This window comes from Oenanthe melanoleuca, chromosome 2, assembly GCF_029582105.1.
Source record: "Oenanthe melanoleuca isolate GR-GAL-2019-014 chromosome 2, OMel1.0, whole genome shotgun sequence".
NCBI classification, from domain to species: Eukaryota; Metazoa; Chordata; class Aves; order Passeriformes; family Muscicapidae; genus Oenanthe; species Oenanthe melanoleuca.
Genome location: NC_079335.1, coordinates 147,321,876 through 147,337,740, shown reverse-complemented (window position 1 = coordinate 147,337,740; position 15,865 = coordinate 147,321,876). Strand labels below are relative to the sequence as shown.

General features: G+C 62.0%; 5 protein-coding genes across 8 annotated transcripts; 2 read left to right on the top strand and 3 right to left on the bottom strand.

Moving 5' to 3' along the window:
• On the top strand, positions 1–4,099 carry LOC130250374 (uncharacterized). Of its 2 annotated transcripts, none has more exons than XM_056485978.1 (5): positions 1–136; positions 997–1,123; positions 1,713–1,787; positions 1,984–2,070; positions 2,251–4,099. In XM_056485978.1, exons 1-5 carry the CDS (start codon positions 119–121, stop codon positions 3,249–3,251), a joined length of 1,308 nt encoding a protein of 435 aa, XP_056341953.1. In that variant the 5' UTR covers positions 1–118; the 3' UTR covers positions 3,252–4,099. The 2 variants fall into 2 exon arrangements, with proteins under 2 accessions (XP_056341953.1, XP_056341952.1); XM_056485977.1 differs by having other exon boundaries at positions 2,248–4,099.
• A 1,416-nt stretch (positions 4,100–5,515) lies between these two features.
• LOC130250380 (cathelicidin-B1-like) lies at positions 5,516–8,009 on the top strand. The gene is made up of 4 exons (XM_056485987.1): positions 5,516–6,961; positions 7,412–7,516; positions 7,612–7,695; positions 7,788–8,009. Exons 1-4 carry the CDS (start codon positions 6,722–6,724, stop codon positions 7,914–7,916), a joined length of 558 nt encoding a protein of 185 aa, XP_056341962.1. The 5' UTR covers positions 5,516–6,721; the 3' UTR covers positions 7,917–8,009.
• A 999-nt stretch (positions 8,010–9,008) lies between these two features.
• LOC130250383 (cathelicidin-2-like) lies at positions 9,009–10,403 on the bottom strand. The gene is made up of 4 exons (XM_056485996.1): positions 10,214–10,403; positions 9,787–9,894; positions 9,605–9,692; positions 9,009–9,137 (listed from the first exon to the last, which is right to left on the bottom strand). Exons 1-4 carry the CDS (start codon positions 10,385–10,387, stop codon positions 9,049–9,051), a joined length of 459 nt encoding a protein of 152 aa, XP_056341971.1. The 5' UTR covers positions 10,388–10,403; the 3' UTR covers positions 9,009–9,048.
• A 202-nt stretch (positions 10,404–10,605) lies between these two features.
• On the bottom strand, positions 10,606–15,681 carry LOC130250375 (uncharacterized). Of its 2 annotated transcripts, none has more exons than XM_056485981.1 (4): positions 14,709–15,681; positions 11,231–11,335; positions 11,060–11,143; positions 10,606–10,964 (listed from the first exon to the last, which is right to left on the bottom strand). In XM_056485981.1, exons 1-4 carry the CDS (start codon positions 15,438–15,440, stop codon positions 10,800–10,802), a joined length of 1,086 nt encoding a protein of 361 aa, XP_056341956.1. In that variant the 5' UTR covers positions 15,441–15,681; the 3' UTR covers positions 10,606–10,799. The 2 variants fall into 2 exon arrangements, with proteins under 2 accessions (XP_056341956.1, XP_056341954.1); XM_056485979.1 differs by lacking the exons at positions 10,606–10,964; positions 11,060–11,143; positions 11,231–11,335 and adding exons at positions 14,027–14,249; positions 14,346–14,429; positions 14,516–14,620.
• Positions 12,041–13,709, bottom strand: LOC130250382 (cathelicidin-2-like). Of its 2 annotated transcripts, none has more exons than XM_056485994.1 (4): positions 13,485–13,709; positions 13,055–13,162; positions 12,877–12,960; positions 12,041–12,191 (listed from the first exon to the last, which is right to left on the bottom strand). In XM_056485994.1, exons 1-4 carry the CDS (start codon positions 13,656–13,658, stop codon positions 12,081–12,083), a joined length of 477 nt encoding a protein of 158 aa, XP_056341969.1. In that variant the 5' UTR covers positions 13,659–13,709; the 3' UTR covers positions 12,041–12,080. The 2 variants fall into 2 exon arrangements, with proteins under 2 accessions (XP_056341969.1, XP_056341970.1); XM_056485995.1 differs by having other exon boundaries at positions 12,041–12,182; positions 13,485–13,673.
• Positions 15,682–15,865: the final 184 nt, after the last annotated feature.

The window sequence follows — 15,865 nt, the reverse complement described above, 5'->3', positions numbered from 1 at the left end:
GCTTCCGGTGTAGGCGGGATAAATACCGGAAGCGCGTGCGGGAGAGGCCGCGGGAAGTGGCGGGACCCCCCAGAACCTCCCGCGCCCCCCCCGCGACCCCCGGGGCTCCCCGGCCGCCATGGCGGGGCAGGCGCAGGTAGGAGCCGGGCGATGGTGGGGGGAGCCCCGAGCCGCCCTCGCCGCCGCCCGGGCCGTCGATGTCCTGTCCCTCCCGGCCCCCCCATCCAAGGGGGCCCCGCAGCGCCGCCTCGCAGCTGCTGGCGGGGCTCAGCCTCCAATGGCCAGGGACCCCCACCCCAAAATCCCAGATCACCCCCCACATCACCCCCATCACACCCCGATCCCACCCCAGCACCCCCTTCATTGCTCCCCACTCCCATGAAATCCTCTCCTGAAGAGCGCCCATCAGCCTCCAGCCCGTCACCCCCCAGAATCCCCATCACTCCCGAAATTCCAATCAGCACCTAAAAAACCCATTTCATTCCACCTCCATCTCCCCCTCAACCCAAAGCCCCCATCACCCCCCACATTTTTCCCCCACATCCCTCCTCTCCCTCTCTCTGCCCCCCTGTTCCCCTGTCCCCACTGGGATCGCTCCCAATGGATTTCCTGGGATGGGCCCTGGGGGGGGTCACAGGGGGCTGCTGGAATCTCCCCCTGCCCAGCTCCAGGTGAACTGGACTATCCCAATCCCATGGGAGTGCTCCCTGTAGGAATGATAAAATGCATCCCAAGGTGCTGGATTTTGGTGTTTGGTGCTGGATTCAGCCAGTCCTTCTCCCAGATGCAGAATTCCCATCCTTTTGGGGGACACACCTTCATGGGACAGTCCCATCCATGGGCTCATGGCTGGGGAGCTCCTTTGGGCAGGGAAAGGCTTCTCCTGTTGGGAGGGCGGCTGTGATCCCTGAGGGAAGCTGTGATCCCTGAGAGAGGATTTGGTCCCTGAGGAGGCTGTAGTCCCTGAGGGAGCTGTGATCCCTGATCCCATGGCAGGAGCCGGTGACCTTTGAGGACGTGATGATGTTCCTGAGCCGGGCCGAGTGGGACGCGCTCCCGGAGGGGCAGCGGCAGCTGTACCGGGACGTCGTGGCAGACACCTACGAGCTCCTGTCCTCCCTGGGTAATCCTGGGAATCACTCTGGGCAGGGCTTCCCTCTGATCCCTCCCCAGGCTCCCAAAGTGCTGAATCCCAGAATCCCAGAGTGGCTGAGGCTGGAAAAGGCCTTGGACATGGCCGAGTCCTGCTGTTCCCCTGCACTGCCAAGGCCACCACTAATCCATTCTCCAAGTACTGCATCCACACAGTTTTCCAATCCCTCCAGGGCTGGACAACCCCTCCCATGAGGAGTTTTCCCTTATAGGGGCTGATCAGGAAAAAGCAGGATTTGGGTGTGGGTTTGAGCACCTCTGGAAATGATTCCCTAAGATCAGGGAGCAGGGTGGGATGTCCCACCCCTGGGAGGTGCTCCCAGGATGAGCAGGAGACATTGCCTCGCTGGGAAAGCCTGTCAGTGGAACTGGGAGCTGCCTCCCACACTTCCATCAGCGCTCTCAGGAATAAATCCCTCTCTGGCAGCAGCTCTGGTTCCTCCCTTGCTTTTCCCCCATCCCAGAGGTGCTTCCATGCATGGTAAAGCACAGCTGGGGTGTCCCAGTCCTTGGTTTTCCCATGATCAGGGACAGTACAACGCCCTCTGTCCCATTCCCAGGTTATCCAGGCCCCAAGCCCGACATCCTGCACCGGCTGGAGCGCGGGGAAGAGCCCTGGATCTACCCATCCCCAGGTGAGCAGCATCATCCCCACCCTGTGGGATGGAACCTGCATCCAGGATGGGGACAGGGCTCCTGCCTCCATCCCCATGGCCAAGGAGCAGCTGAGATTCCTGGCGGGGACAAGGACAGGGCTCTTCCTTCATTCCCATGGCTGTGGAGAGTCAGGATTCCCAGCCTGGCGGGTGACATTTGCTGTTTTCCCTGCAGGACACACCGGGAGCTGGCTGGAGGAGCCTTCCTCTGGCTGGTGGCCTGAAGCCAGTGGGTACCAGGAGCCAGAGACCTCGTGTCCAGGTGAGTCCTGCTCCCTCCTGCCCCAGCCCTATCCCTGGGCTACTCCCACTGCTTGGCTCTCCTGATGTCTGGCAGAAGTTGAGATGTGGAGCTTGGGCGGTCCCAGACCAGGAAGAAGGGATGTTCCTCTCCCTGCTCCAGCCAGGAAGGATCCAAGCCCTTCCCACCCTCTCCCAGCAGGATGGAACATGTGGAGTCTCCAGGACAGGATGTTCCAGAAGTTTGACTGTCACAAGGGAAGGAGCGAATTTGTGTCGGTAGCGGACAGTGGAGTGGGGACCCAAGCCCAGCCATGGCTTGTGAAGGAGGAAGTGGAGGATAAACCTGAACTCATGGAAGACCTAACCCAGAGTGAGACATTCCTGATTCATTCCATGATGGAACAGCAGAGCCTGGATCCTCGGGAACAGCTATGGGATGACCTCAGGGAGCAGAACCACGGGAACACCCAAAACAACGGACACACTTTGGGAGAGGTGACACTTCTGGCAGGAACCGGAGAGCTGAGGGTGGAGGAGCGGAGAGCAGCAGCGGCCAAGGACCACAGCTACTGCCTTCGGAACGAGCCGGCACCGCCCTACGGCCCCGGGCCCTGCTCCCTGTGGGAACACAACTACTGCCAGCAGCGCCGGGCCCGGAGGAGCCGGCTGGCGCGGCAGCGAGCCCGCTGCATCAGGGTGCTCCGCAGAGCCAGGGACGTCCTGCGGCGCTACCGGCCCTACCGCAGGCCGGGGCTTCCGTGGAGAGGCTGCTCCAGCTGCTGTGCCACCGCTGCACAGGGGACGAACCCCGGGGCTTGCCCTGCGACGGATGCGGCTGAGCCGTGCAAGATCCGGAGCACCGGGAGCGCTGAGGGGGTGACATCAGACACGCAAGATGCCCCGGGGCGGATTTTGGGAAGTGGGGCTTCACCCCCTGCCCCAATCGTGGCTGAAGGGATGAGGAAAGGAGCAGAGCCTGTGGAGGATCCTGGAGCCAACCAGGAGTTGGAAAGGCGTGCAGGACCCCGGAAATCCCGGGTGTCGGTGATCCAGGACATGATCCAGGATGTGCTGAAGGTGGTCGGGTACATGTTGGAATCCCTGTGCCAGAGGTTCGAGGTCCAGGGGTTCTCCCAAGTGAAGAGCATTTGGCCCATCGTCATCCAGATCGACAACTTGACGGAGATCGAGAAGCCCTGACTCCCTGGGGGGAAACTGGGATGGGATTCCCTGAGGCTCAGCACTCATTCCCCGCCAATCCCAGGGGGTTCAGGAGGACAAACATGGTAGAGGAGGATTGGGGGAGGTAAAACTGAGAATGTGGGGCCTGTCATGAATTGGGATTAATTGAGAGGCTTTGGAGAAAAGCAGTTATGGGGACAGAGGGAAGCTCCAACAGATTAAAGCAAACTGAACACCATGGATTCATTCACTTTCCCATTTTTCCATGTAAAAGGGGGTGGCATGTGGAAAATCTGGGATGCCTGAATTAGGGATGCTCCCGCCATTTTGGTTTTGGCAGTGGGATGTTCCTGACAGCTGAGGGGTTTTGACTTTGAGGCTTCCAACATTCTCCTTCCAGCTTCCCAAACAGTTTTGAGGGAGCTGGAGGGGTTTATCCTGGAGGACGCTCAGGGGGCACCTTCTGGCTCCCTGCAATTCCCTGGACAGAGGTTGGAGCCAGGAGGGGTCTGGCTCTGCTCCCAGGTGACAGGACAAGAGGGAAGGGCCTCAAGGGGAGGTTCAGGTGGGATATTGGGAAAATTCCTCCTGGAAAGGGCTCTGCAGCCCTGGCACAGCAACCCAGGGCAGAGGTGGAGTGCCCATCCCTAGAAGGATTTCAAAGCCTTGTGGATGTGGGGACACCTGGGGACATGGGGCACCGCTGGGCTTGGACTCGGGCATCTGTGAGGGCTTTACTGATCTTAACAATTCTGTGATTCTGCAATTCCTGTAATGACATTCCCGCCTGCCAGTGCTGGCGGATGGTGAAACGGAACTTTAAAGCCAATAAAACCGGTGAAATGTCTAAGCATCCACTTTGTCCCTGTTTCCGGTGTGCTTTGAGGCCGGGGGTTGCCGTCCCCTTCCCCCATTCCCGGGTTCCCCTCACGACTCCCGACCCACAACGCGCGTGGAAACGGCGGCAGCACCGCCCAATCGCAGCGCGATCTGCAGGTCACGTGCCGCGCTCCGCCAATCAGCGCCCGCCTCGCGGCCCGGACGCTGTACAACTTCCCAACATGGCGCCGCCCTGTGAGCGCGGGAATGCGCCACTTCCGGGTCAAGCCGCGAGACTGGGGAGGGGGCGTGGCATAATCCGGAAGCGTGCGTGAGTTGACGTGCGTGGTCTGCGTGGTCACGCTCCCTTTGCCGCGGTTGCCATGGGGACCAAGGCGGTGCCGTTGCCGTGGAAACCAGGGACGCGCCGGGGCCCGAAGCGGGAAACGGGGACACGGAGCGACCGGGAGGGACCGGGCGGGGACAGGGAGCCCCCAGAGCTGCTGCAGGGCTGGAGCCAGGCTGGGAGAGCTGGGAATGTTCCCCTGGAGAGGAGAAGCTCCAGGGAGAGCTCAGAGCTCCTGAAGGGGCTCCAGGAGAGCTGGAGAGGGACTGGGGACAAGGGATGGAGGGACAGGACACAGGGAATGGCTCCACTGCCAGAGGGCAGGGCTGGATGTATATTGGGAATTGGGAATTCCTGGCTGGGAGGGTGGGGAGAACTGGCACAGGGTGCCCACAGAATTTATGGATCCAGGCTGGGCAGGGCTTGGAGCAGCCTGGGACATGGAAGGTGTCCCCGCCCATGGCAGGGGTGGAATGGAATGGGATTTTTGCTCCATTCCAACCCAAACCACTCCAGGATGATTCCATGATGGACCAGCCCTCCCTGCAGTATCCCAGAATCCCAGACTTGTTGGGTTGGAAGGACCTTAAAGCTCATCCAGTGCCACCCTGGGCACCTTCACTGCCCAGGTCGGATCAAGGTCTGGCTGTGGGAACAGCTCCAAGACAAACCCGTGGCTGTTCTGGAACGAGGAAGGGCAGCAAAATCCTGGGAAGAGCAAATAAACCCAGGATTAGATTTATGAGAAGGGACTTTCCCCAGCTCAGGGCTCAGGGTTTGGGTTTGGGGAGGATTTATTCCCCTTCCAGTCAGAGGCGGGAGATTTCTGGGAATCACAACTTCCTGATGATAACTCACTGAATTTTTCCTTTTTCATTCCCAAAACGGCCTCCAAGGATTTTTTGGCTTTCTGGAGCCTGCTCAGAGCTGGCACAGGCACCTAAAAGTGAAATTTAAATATATGATATATATTATTTTATTATTATTATTATTATTATTATTATTATTATTATTATTATTATTACAACATATATCATTAATAATTATTATTAAGAATTAATAATTATATAATTACAATATATTTTTTATTATTATTTCAATATATTTAATATATTACATCTATTTTGAAACTCTTTCTCTTGCTGTTAAATCTCAGTTGGGATACACAGGGAAAATGAGAATAACTGAGGAGCTTGGAAGGAATTGGGGAGAACTTGGAGGAAATTCGGAAGGAATTGAAGAATTTGGAGGGAATCTGGGAAGGAATGGGGAAGAATTTGGAAGGAATAATAGAATTTAAAGGGAATTTGTGAAGAAATGGGGGACAGTTTGGAAGGAGTTGGGAGGAATTTGGAGGGAAGCAGAGTGACCAGTCATTCCCTGGGGCTGTGTTGGAATTTCCATCCCTGGAGGTTCTTGAGGTGAGCCTGGATGTGGTGCAGGATAATCCCACCTGGGTCCCTTTTCCATGGAAGGTGGGACCTGGCTGCACCTGGAATGTTCCAGGGTCAGGTGGGGTTGTGCTGCATCCATCCCTCCCTGGGGACTTCCAGGTGCCATCCCTGGTGTCTTTGCCCCCGTGTGATTTATGAGGATGTTTTCTGTGGTCTCAGCTCTGAACCTGCTGGGTGACTCCAGGCAGCCTGAAGCAAAGGTCACCCTCAGGGCAGGATTTTGGGTATTCTCCTGGAGCTTCCTGCTCTCCTGGGAGAGGGTGGCCACTCCCTTGTTGGATATTTGGTGGAAGCAAACCCTGTTTGCAGAGAGGGACAGGCCATAAATCACCCCAGGGCTGGAAAACCCTGTCTGTCTTCAATCAAGGAAGTGCTGAGGGGAAAAGTCATCAGGGGCCATCGAGTCAAATCATCCCCAAGGCCACCATGGACTGTGCCCCCAAGTGCCACAACCACAGGGATGTTGAATCCCTCCAACCATGAGGACTTCCCCATTCTGGGGAAGGAATTTTCCCAAAATCTACCCTGAACCTCCCCTGGCACAGCTTGAAGCCGTTCCCTCTTGCCCTGTCCCTGTTCCATGGAAGAAGAACCTGACCCTTACCTGCTTCAGACCTTTGATCCCCACCGTGCTCTGGACCACTCACAGCCATGTGTCACCACTGTCACCCCCCTGGCAAACCCCAAACCCTGTGCCTGAAGGTGACCGCCACACCCATCCCCACCGACCTGGGGACCCGAGCGGGCTGGGCTGGGCTCCTGGCCAGATTCATCCCACCTGGAATGTCCCTCTGTCCCAGCCCCCGTGGCAGCTCCCATAAAAGCTCTCCTGGCTGGGTGGGAAGCAGGACCAGGATCCGGGAGCTGGGATGGGGCCGTGCCGAGCGCTGCTGCTGCTGCTGCTGCTGGGTTTGGGGCTGGCTGGAGCCTCCACACCGGGGCCACACGGATCCACAGCAGCACAGGATGGACGGGAAGGAACCTCGCTGCCCTCACCGGGGTCCCTGAGCTATGGGGACGTGGTGGCAGCGGCCGTGGGGCTGCTCAACGCCAGGGCTGTCAGTCCCTACGTCCTGCGGCTCCGGGAGGCTCAGCCCCGGCCCGGCTGGGTGAGTGCTGAGCTCTGCCTTTCCAGGGGAAACTGGGCAGTGCTGGATTTGGGCCTTTTAGGGTGGATTTGTCCCTTTTTGGGGTGGATTTGTCCCTTTTTGGGGTGGATCTGTCCCTTTTTGGGGTGGATCTGTCTCTTTTTGTGGTGGATCTGTCCTGTTTTGGGTCTGACCCTTGAGGGACTGAGCACAAATTGGGGCTGAGCCTGACCCATTCCAGGCCTGGGTGGGTGAGTGCTGAGCTCTGCCTTTCCAGGGGAAACTCCAGGGCTGGAGGGTGATAGATCTGGCCCTTCTCAGGGTGGATCTGTCCCTTTTTGGGTTTGAACTCTGAGGAACAAGTCAGGGCTGAGCCTGACCCATTCCAGGCTGGATGTGGCCCCTCTTGGGGCTGGCTCTGGCCAGTTTTGGGATGGATGGATCCCTGATGGATGCTGTCCCCTTTCCCAGCCCTCAGACCTGCAGGGCCGGCAGGAGCTGAGCTTCACCGTGGAGGAAACCACGTGCAGGACACCAGGAATGGCCAATGGCACCTGCAGGAGCCGCTGGCTCGGGGTGAGACTTCATCCTGTGGGAATTGGGGATTATCCAGTGGGGAGACTGAGGCACGAGGGGGTTGGGCTCTGCTGTGTCCCCTCTGTGCCCCACAGGCGGTGACCTGGTGCCAGGGCTCTGTTTTCCTGGAGGGGCAGCAGCCCACGGTGGAGCTCTCCTGTGAGAAAGCTCCAGCCACGGTAAGAGGGGTGGGATGGCTCCGTGTCCCCCTGGCTGCTGGGGGTCCCCTCCTCACCTCCCCCAAAGTCTGACACCCTCTTTGTCTTCCCAGTTTGGCCGGATCTGGAGATCCAAGATCAAAGATTTCTTTGGCAAGGTCAAGCTGCGTTTCCAATCCTTCTTCCAGTGCGGCCGGATTTGGATCCGGGACAGGCTCAACCTCAAGGCACCCAAACCCTGAGGGGAGACTCTGCTGTGTCCCCACCCTGTGTCCCCACCCTGTGTCCCCTCCCTTTGTCCACTACCCAGGTGTTTCACTGCCAGTAAAGGTCCCTGCATCATTTCTGGTGTCACTCTGAGTCCCTGCACCCCAGTGGGGATCCCCGAGCACACCCAGACCCCAAAATCCCCCCGTGCCCAGCCAAGGAGCTGTGAGAGCCTGGAACACCCTGGGGGTCACGAGTGGGGGGTGTCATGAGTGTGGGGTGCTCGCTGGGGCAGATCTGGGGCTCCCCCACCTCCTGAAGGCCGTGGAGAGGCAAAGGGACCCCCCCCTGCAGGTGCTGCCAGCTCGGGGACCCCCCAACAGTCCCTCCCCAAATCCAGCTGCTTCCCGGCCCTGCTGAGCTGCCACTGTCACCACAAGGGGACACAAGGATGGGGACGGTGGCAGAAGGTCCCAGGGGGAGCAGGATCAGCTCCCCCAAAATGGGCACAACACGGGCACTGCTGGGGTCTCCTCCTGTCCCCTGCCTCCTGCAGGGACTTGGAGCCCTGGGATTGTCCTTCCCTGTCCCCAGCACACTTGGGGGTCCCCAAAGAGTGTTTGTGGGGTACAGATCCACAGGAATACTGGGGGGACAGGAGGAACACCATCAGGGGGCTGCAACCATGACTCTGCTCCAGCCACGTTTGGGGCACAGGAGTCCCTGAGGAGTCCCCCAACTCTTCACCCACAATGTCCCTGTCCCAAACTGGGTCCATCATGGGGGTCCCCTCGGGACCTGAAACCCCCCCAGCCCCTCCTGGCAGCTCCCTGGAGGGCTCACAGTGTCCCCTGTATCCCCCATCTCCCTTTGCCATCACGGCTGGTTTGGGGGGAACACGATGCAGTGAGGACAATGCCACCACGGGGACAATGACACTGTGGGGAGAGTGACACCGTGGGGACAGTGACACCGTGGGGATGATGTGGGTCCGTTTTTGGGTGGGGTTCCTGTCCCCAGTCTGACTCCACGGCCCCTTGGCACCAAGCCCTCGAGGACGATGTGGGGGAGCAGCCCCGTGTCCCCCCCGTGCCTCAGTTTCCCCGAATGACTCAGAGACTCAGGAGTGCGGTGCCCACACGGCCACTGCTGTGACCCTTTTATTGCTCAGCCGAAGCTCACGGAGCCCTTCAGGTGAAGCCTGAACTTGATCTTCGCTCGGAAGCGCCGGAACCTGCGCCCGAAGCGGCCGCGCTCTACCGTAACCGGCTGCCGGAGGGAGGGGGGGCAGGGGGTGGGACCCCTCTTTGGGATCACACCCGGTACCCCACCCAGGGGTGTTCCATACCCAGAATCCCAACCAGGACTCTACACCAGGGGAATTCCACACCCAGGACCCCACACCGGGGATCCCATCACCAGAATCCCACTCAGGACCCCACACCAGGAGAGTTGCACACTCAGGATCCCAAACCAGAGCCACCACTCGTGTCCCCACACCAGGGACCCCACACCTGCGACACTTGGGACCCCGTATCCACACCCCGAACCCAGGACCCTGCACCTGGACCCACACCTGGAACACCCCACCCAGCACCTGTGAGCTGCCCAGGACCCCCCACCCTCCTCGGGAGCCATCGGGGTGTCCCTTTCAGGGGACGTGGGGCAGGGGGAGGAACCCTCCCCTCCCTCCCCACCCACGGGTGCCCCCCGGTTCCCCCACTCACGTTAGAAGAGGCGTCAGAGCAGCTCACTTCCAGTTCGGGGGACTCCTGCATGTTCTTCACCAGCCCCAGGCACTCCAAGATGAGCTGGGGGGACACGGGGACACGCGGTGTCACCCTGGGGATGGCACCGGGAGCCCGTGCCCCCCTTCCTCCCGCTCCTCCTCCTCCTCCTGCTCACCCCGTTCTCCTTGAAGTCGCAGTCCTCGGGGTCGCTGCGGGAGCTGCTGGCACAGCTCGTCTCCATCATGCTGAAGTTGAATCCATGCAGCGAGCTCAGCTCCAAGCCCTGGGGACACGGGTGGGTGTGACAGGAGAGGGGTCCGCGATTTGGGGGGGGCTCAGGATGGAGGTGTCACTAGCAGGGGGTCACGAGTGGTGTGACACTCACTGAGCCGGGCTTGGGGTCGGCACTGAGCACCCCGAGTGGGGACAGGAATGGGGGTCACGAGTGAGGGGGGCACAAATAGAGGGTCCCGGGTGGGGGGCACTCACCGTGGCGGGCTCAGGATCGGACACCGCGAGTGCGGGGATCACAAATGGGGGGTCCCGAGTGGGGGACCCCGGGGTTGTCACCCGTGGAGGGGTCCCGGGTGGGGGGCACTCACCGGGGCGGGCTCGGGCTCCGCGCTGAGCAGCCTGAAGGCGTTCTTCACCTCTGGGCGCTGGTTGAAGGAATCCACAGCCTGCACCAGCGCCTGGGTGTAGGAGAAGCTCTCCGGGGCGGGGAGGGCGCAGGCCCCCCCCAGCACCGCCACCACCAGAAGCCACGAGCTCGGCATCTCTGTCCCCAAGGCCACCCCCCGGGCTCCTTTTATCCCCCACGGGACGTTGGGGACCCGCCCCGGGCTCTCCCCTTGGGAAACGCCCAGCCCCACCCGCGGAGCCGCCGCTGCTTTGTGGGGCCACGCGGTGCGGGGGGGTCCCGCTGTGTCCCCGTGGATGGGCGGTGGCATCTGCACCCCTCGGGGTCCCCACCTTTGGGAACCCCTTTGTTGGCTCGGGGGGATTTGGGGGGCCAGGACCCCTCGGGGTGCCCGCTGGTGACACGTTGCCCGTGTCAGGTCGGTGCCCGCGGGTTTGGGGTTGCACAACCCCAAAGTTGCCCCATCGCTGTTGGCCAAGGCCGAGGGCGCCCCCCGGGTCCCCCAAACCTTCACCCCACACACGCACACGTCCGAGCCCGAAATCGCTTTATTGCAGCTCGGTTGGGGACAGGGGGCGGCGGGATGGTCCCTGCAGGGACCGAGGCCGCGGGGGGGGCCCCGAGGATGATGATGATGAGGAGGAGGAGGAGGAGGAGGATGAGCGACCTGGGTTGGTGCCAGGGGAGCGGGGCTGGGCGCTGTCAGCGGGCTGCTGCGGGGAGAAATAAAGGGAGGGGTTTCACTCCAGAGCCAAAAACCCCCTGAAGTGAGGGGGACACCCCCAGGATGGGCTCCCGGAGCCCTCACCGGCTCCCGGCCGCACTCCACCATCGACAGCGGCACGTCGGGCAGGAAGGTGAACACGGACACCTGGGCGGAGCAGCGCTGCACCTGGGGACAGAGCGGGCTCAGCACCCGGGCACCCCCCTGGCCCCGGGGTTTTGGGAGGGGTTTTTGGGGGTCCCACACCACGCTCACCCTGCCCGGGCGGCCCCGGCAGCCGCGGGGGTCCGGGGCGGGCTTGGGGCAGGGCGGCTGCCGGGCCGTGAAGTTGATGCTGAAGTGCGTTCCCCAGTCGAAGCTCTGCCGGGAGAAAAGCTCCGTGGGGATGGATGGGATGGGATGGGATGGGATGGGATGGGATGGGATGGGATGGGATGGGATGGGATGGGATGGGATGGGATGGGATGGGATGGGATGGGATGGGATGGGATGGGATGGGATGGGATGGGATGGGATGGGATGGGATGGGATGGGATGGGATGGGATGGGATGGGAAGGAACCTCGCTGCCCTCACCGGGGTCCCTGAGCTATGGGGACGTGGTGGCAGCGGCCGTGGGGCTGCTCAACGCCAGGGCTGTCAGTCCCTACGTCCTGCGGCTCCGGGAGGCTCAGCCCCGGCCCGGCCGGGTGAGTGCTGAGCTCTGTCTTTCCAGAGGAAAATCCAGGACGGGGAAGTGCTGGATTTGTCCTTTTCTGGGGTGGATCTGTCCCTTTTTGGAGTGGATCTGTCCCATTTTGAGTCTGACTCCTGAGGGACTGAGCACAAGTCAGGGCTGAGCCTGACCCATTCCAGGCTGGACAATGAGGACAGTGCCACCATGTGGACAATGACACTGTGGGGACAGTGGCACCGTGGGGATGATGTGGGTCCGTTTTTGGGTGGGGTTCCTGTTCCCAGTCTGACTCCACGTCCCCTGGCACCAAGCCCTCGAGGACGATGTGGGGGAGCAGCCCCGTGTCCCCCCCGTGCCTCAGTTTCCCCGAATGACTCAGAGACTCAGGAGTGCGGTGCCCACACGGCCACTGCTGTGACCCTTTTATTGCTCAGCCCAGGCCCACCCTCCCCTTCAGGCGAAGGTCGAACTTGATCGAGGGCCGGAAGCGCCGGATCCTGCGCACGAAGCGCCCGAAGCGGCCGCGCTCGACCAGAACCGGCTGCCGGAGGGAGGGGGGGTCAGGGGGTGCGGGGGGGTGGGACCCCCCCTTTGGGATCACACTGGGGACCCCCTGCAGCTGGAAACCCACTCGGGACCCCACACCAGGGACCCCATCCCGAGGATCCCAACTAGAACCTCACACCAGGGACCCCAACCCCAGAATCCCACTCAGGACGCCACACGGGGATATTCCACACTCAGGACCCCACACCGGGGATCCCAACCCCAGGATACCACTCAGGACCGCACACCAGGGGTATTCCATCCCCAGATTCTCACACCAGGGACTCCATCCCCAGGATCTCACCCAGGACCCCATATCAGGGGTATTCCACACCCAGGATCCCAAACCAGAGCCACCACTCGTGTCCCCACACCAGGGACCCCACACCTGCGACACTTGGGACCCCGTATCCAGAATCCAACACTTGGGACCCTGGCCCTGGACCCCACACCCGAACCTCATCCAAAACTCCCCCCCGGGGCCCCGTATCCACACCCCAAACCCAGGACCCTGCACCTGGACCCACACCTGGAACACCCCACCCAGCACCTGTGAGCTGCCCAGGACCCCCCACCCTCCTCGGGAGCCATCGGGGTGTCCCTTTCAGGGGACGTGGGGCAGGGGGAGGAACCCTCCCCTCCCTCCCCACCCACGGGTGTCCCCCGGTTCCCCCACTCACGTCAGAAGAGGCGTCGGAGCAGCTCAGGTCCAGCTCGGGGGAATCCTGCGTGTTCTTCACCAGCCCCAGGCACTCCAAGATGAGCTGGGGGGACACGGGGACACGCGGTGTCACCCTGGGGATGGCACCGGGAGCCCGTGCCCCCCTTCCTCCCGCTCCTCCTCCTCCTCCTGCTCACCCCGTTCTCCTTGAAGTCGCAGTCCTCGGGGTCGCTGCGGGAGCTGCTGGCACAGCTCGTCTCCATCATGCTGAAGTTGAATCCATGCAGCGAGCTCAGCTCCAAGCCCTGGGGACACGGGTGGGTGTGACAGGAGAGGGGTCCGCGATTTGGGGAGGGGGTCAGGATGGAGGTGTCACTAGCAGGGGGTCACGAGTGGGGTGACACTCACTGAACCGAGCTTGGGGTCGGCACTGTGCACCCCGAGTGGGGGACAGGAATGGGGGTCACGAGTGAGGGGGTCACAAACAGGGGGTCCCGGGTGGGGGGCACTCACCGAGGCGGGCTCAGGGTCTGGCACCGCGAGTGCGGGGATCACAAATGGGGGGTCCCGAGTGGGGGACCCCGGGAGTTGTCACCCGTGGAGGGGTCCCGGGTGGGGGGCACTCACCGGGGCGGGCTCGGGCTCCGCGCTGAGCAGCCTGAAGGCGTTCTTCACCTCTGGGCGCTGGTTGAAGGAATCCACAGCCTGCACCAGCGCCTGGGTGTAGGAGAAGCTCTCCGGGGCGGGGAGGGCGCAGGCCCCCCCCAGCACCGCCACCACCAGAAGCCACGAGCTCGGCATCTCTGTCCCCAAGGCCACCCCCGGGCTCCTTTTATCCCCCACGGGACGTTGGGGACCCGCCCCGGGCTCTCCCCTTGGGAAACGCCCAGCCCCACCCGCGGAGCCGCCGCTGCTTTGTGGGGCCACGCGGTGCGGGGGGGTCCCGCTGTGTCCCCGTGGATGGGCGGTGGCATCTGCACCCCTCGGGGTCCCCACCTTGGGAACCCCTTTGTTGGCTCGGGGGGATTTGGGGGGCCAGGACCCCTCGGGGTGCCCGCTGGTGACACGTTGCCCGTGTCAGGTCGGTGCCCGCGGGTTTGGGGTTGCACAACCCCAAAGTTGCCCCATCGCTGTTGGCCAAGGCCGAGGGCGCCCCCCGGGTCCCCCAAACCTTCACCCCACACACGCACACGTCCGAGCCCGAAATCGCTTTATTGCAGCTCGGCTGGGGACAGGGGACGGCGGGATGGTCCCTGCAGGGACCGAGGCCGCGGGGGGGGGCCCCGAGGATGATGATGATGATGATGAGGAGGAGGAGGAGGAGGAGGAGGAGGAGGATGAGCGACCTGGGTTGGTGCCAGGGGAGCGGGGCTGGGCGCTGTCAGCGGGCTGCTGCGGGGAGAAATAAAGGGAGGGGTTTCACTCCAGCGCCAAAAAACCCCCTGAAGTGAGGGGGACACCCCCAGGATGGGCTCCCGGAGCCCTCACCGGCTCCCGGCCGCACTCCACCATCGACAGCGGCACGTCGGGCAGGAAGGTGAACACGGACACCTGGGCGGAGCAGCGCTGCACCTGGGGACAGAGCGGGCTCAGCACCCGGGCACCCCCCTGGCCCCGGGTTTTGGGAGGGGTTTTTGGGGGTCCCACACCACGCTCACCCTGCCCGGGCGGCCCCGGCAGCCGCGGGGGTCCGGGGCGGGCTTGGGGCAGGGCGGCTGCCGGGCCGTGAAGTTGATGCTGAAGTGCGTTCCCCAGTCGAAGCTCTGCCGGGAGAAAAGCTCCGTGGGGATGGATGGGATGGGTGCCGTTGCCGGGATCACCCCCCTCCCGAACCCGCTCCCCTTTTCCTACCGTCCTGGCGACTCCCAGCAGCCGCAGCAGCCGCAGCTCCTGCCCGTGCGTCTCCAGCACGGAGCGCGCCAGCTCCCGGGGCGCGGGCAGGGCCGGGGGCACGGACCGGGACACGGGCACGGACCGGGGCATTGCCGGGCTATCGGAGCGGGGCTCGGACCGGGACACGGGCACGGCAGCGCCCGCCGCCAGCAGCACGGCCCCCAGCAGCAGCGCCATGCGGCAATGAGCCCTCGGCTCGGCTGTATCCCCGGGCTCGGGGCCCCCGGCTCCGGCTCCAGGATAAACAGCGGCCCCCGTGCGGCCCCTCGCTGTTTCCCTTGGCCCGGTGCCGCGGGGGGAACGCGCCTGGACCTGCAGGAGATGCGGCGATGCTGGAGCTCGGCAGGGCCGATCCCCCTCCGCGGCCCCTTCGCTGTGCCTGCTCCCAGTTTTTAGGCAAGCTGGTCCAACGCAGATCCTCCTCCTCTCGAGCTCCTGGTTCCCACAGAGGGAAAAACCAGGAGCCCCCTCCCCTCTCTGTTTCTCTACAGGATTTAGGGTTTTTAAAACCCCCCTCACCCTGTTCAGATTTATCCAAACACCCCACACCCAGGTTTTCCTTGGATTCAAGAACAGTTTGCTGAGCACTACACTGTTCGGATCCTGCTCTACCAGTCTGCCTTCCCTGGGTGAGCTGGTCTTGTTTCCCCAAAATTCAGTATTTTCTTGTCTCCTTTCTCCTTGCTTCATTCACAATAGAATAGCAAAGAAATCCCTGGGGAAGGAATCCCAGGAAGCACATCTGGGAAACACCTGAGTCTCTTGGGATCCCTGTGCCCAGGAACAGAGCTCTGGAAGCCCAGAGGCCATGGACAGCCCTGGGGTCAGGGGAGCTGCTGCTCTTCCAAAGGTATTTCTTCCAATATTCCCATTCTTACAGACACAAGCCCTTAGGTTGGAGATAGTGGGAGGGAGAAAGGATAATGGAACACCAGGAGAGCAGCTCACCAGAGCCTCTTCTGCCTATGGAGACCATCGGGAGGGGGTTCCTGGAGAAGAGAAGATGCCACAGGCAACAACTTCATTCTGATCTGATTCGTGTTTTTTTTTCTTTTCTTTTTTTTTTTTTTTTTCCTTTTTAAAGTCTGAGCAGCACAGAAAAGTCCAAAGGATTC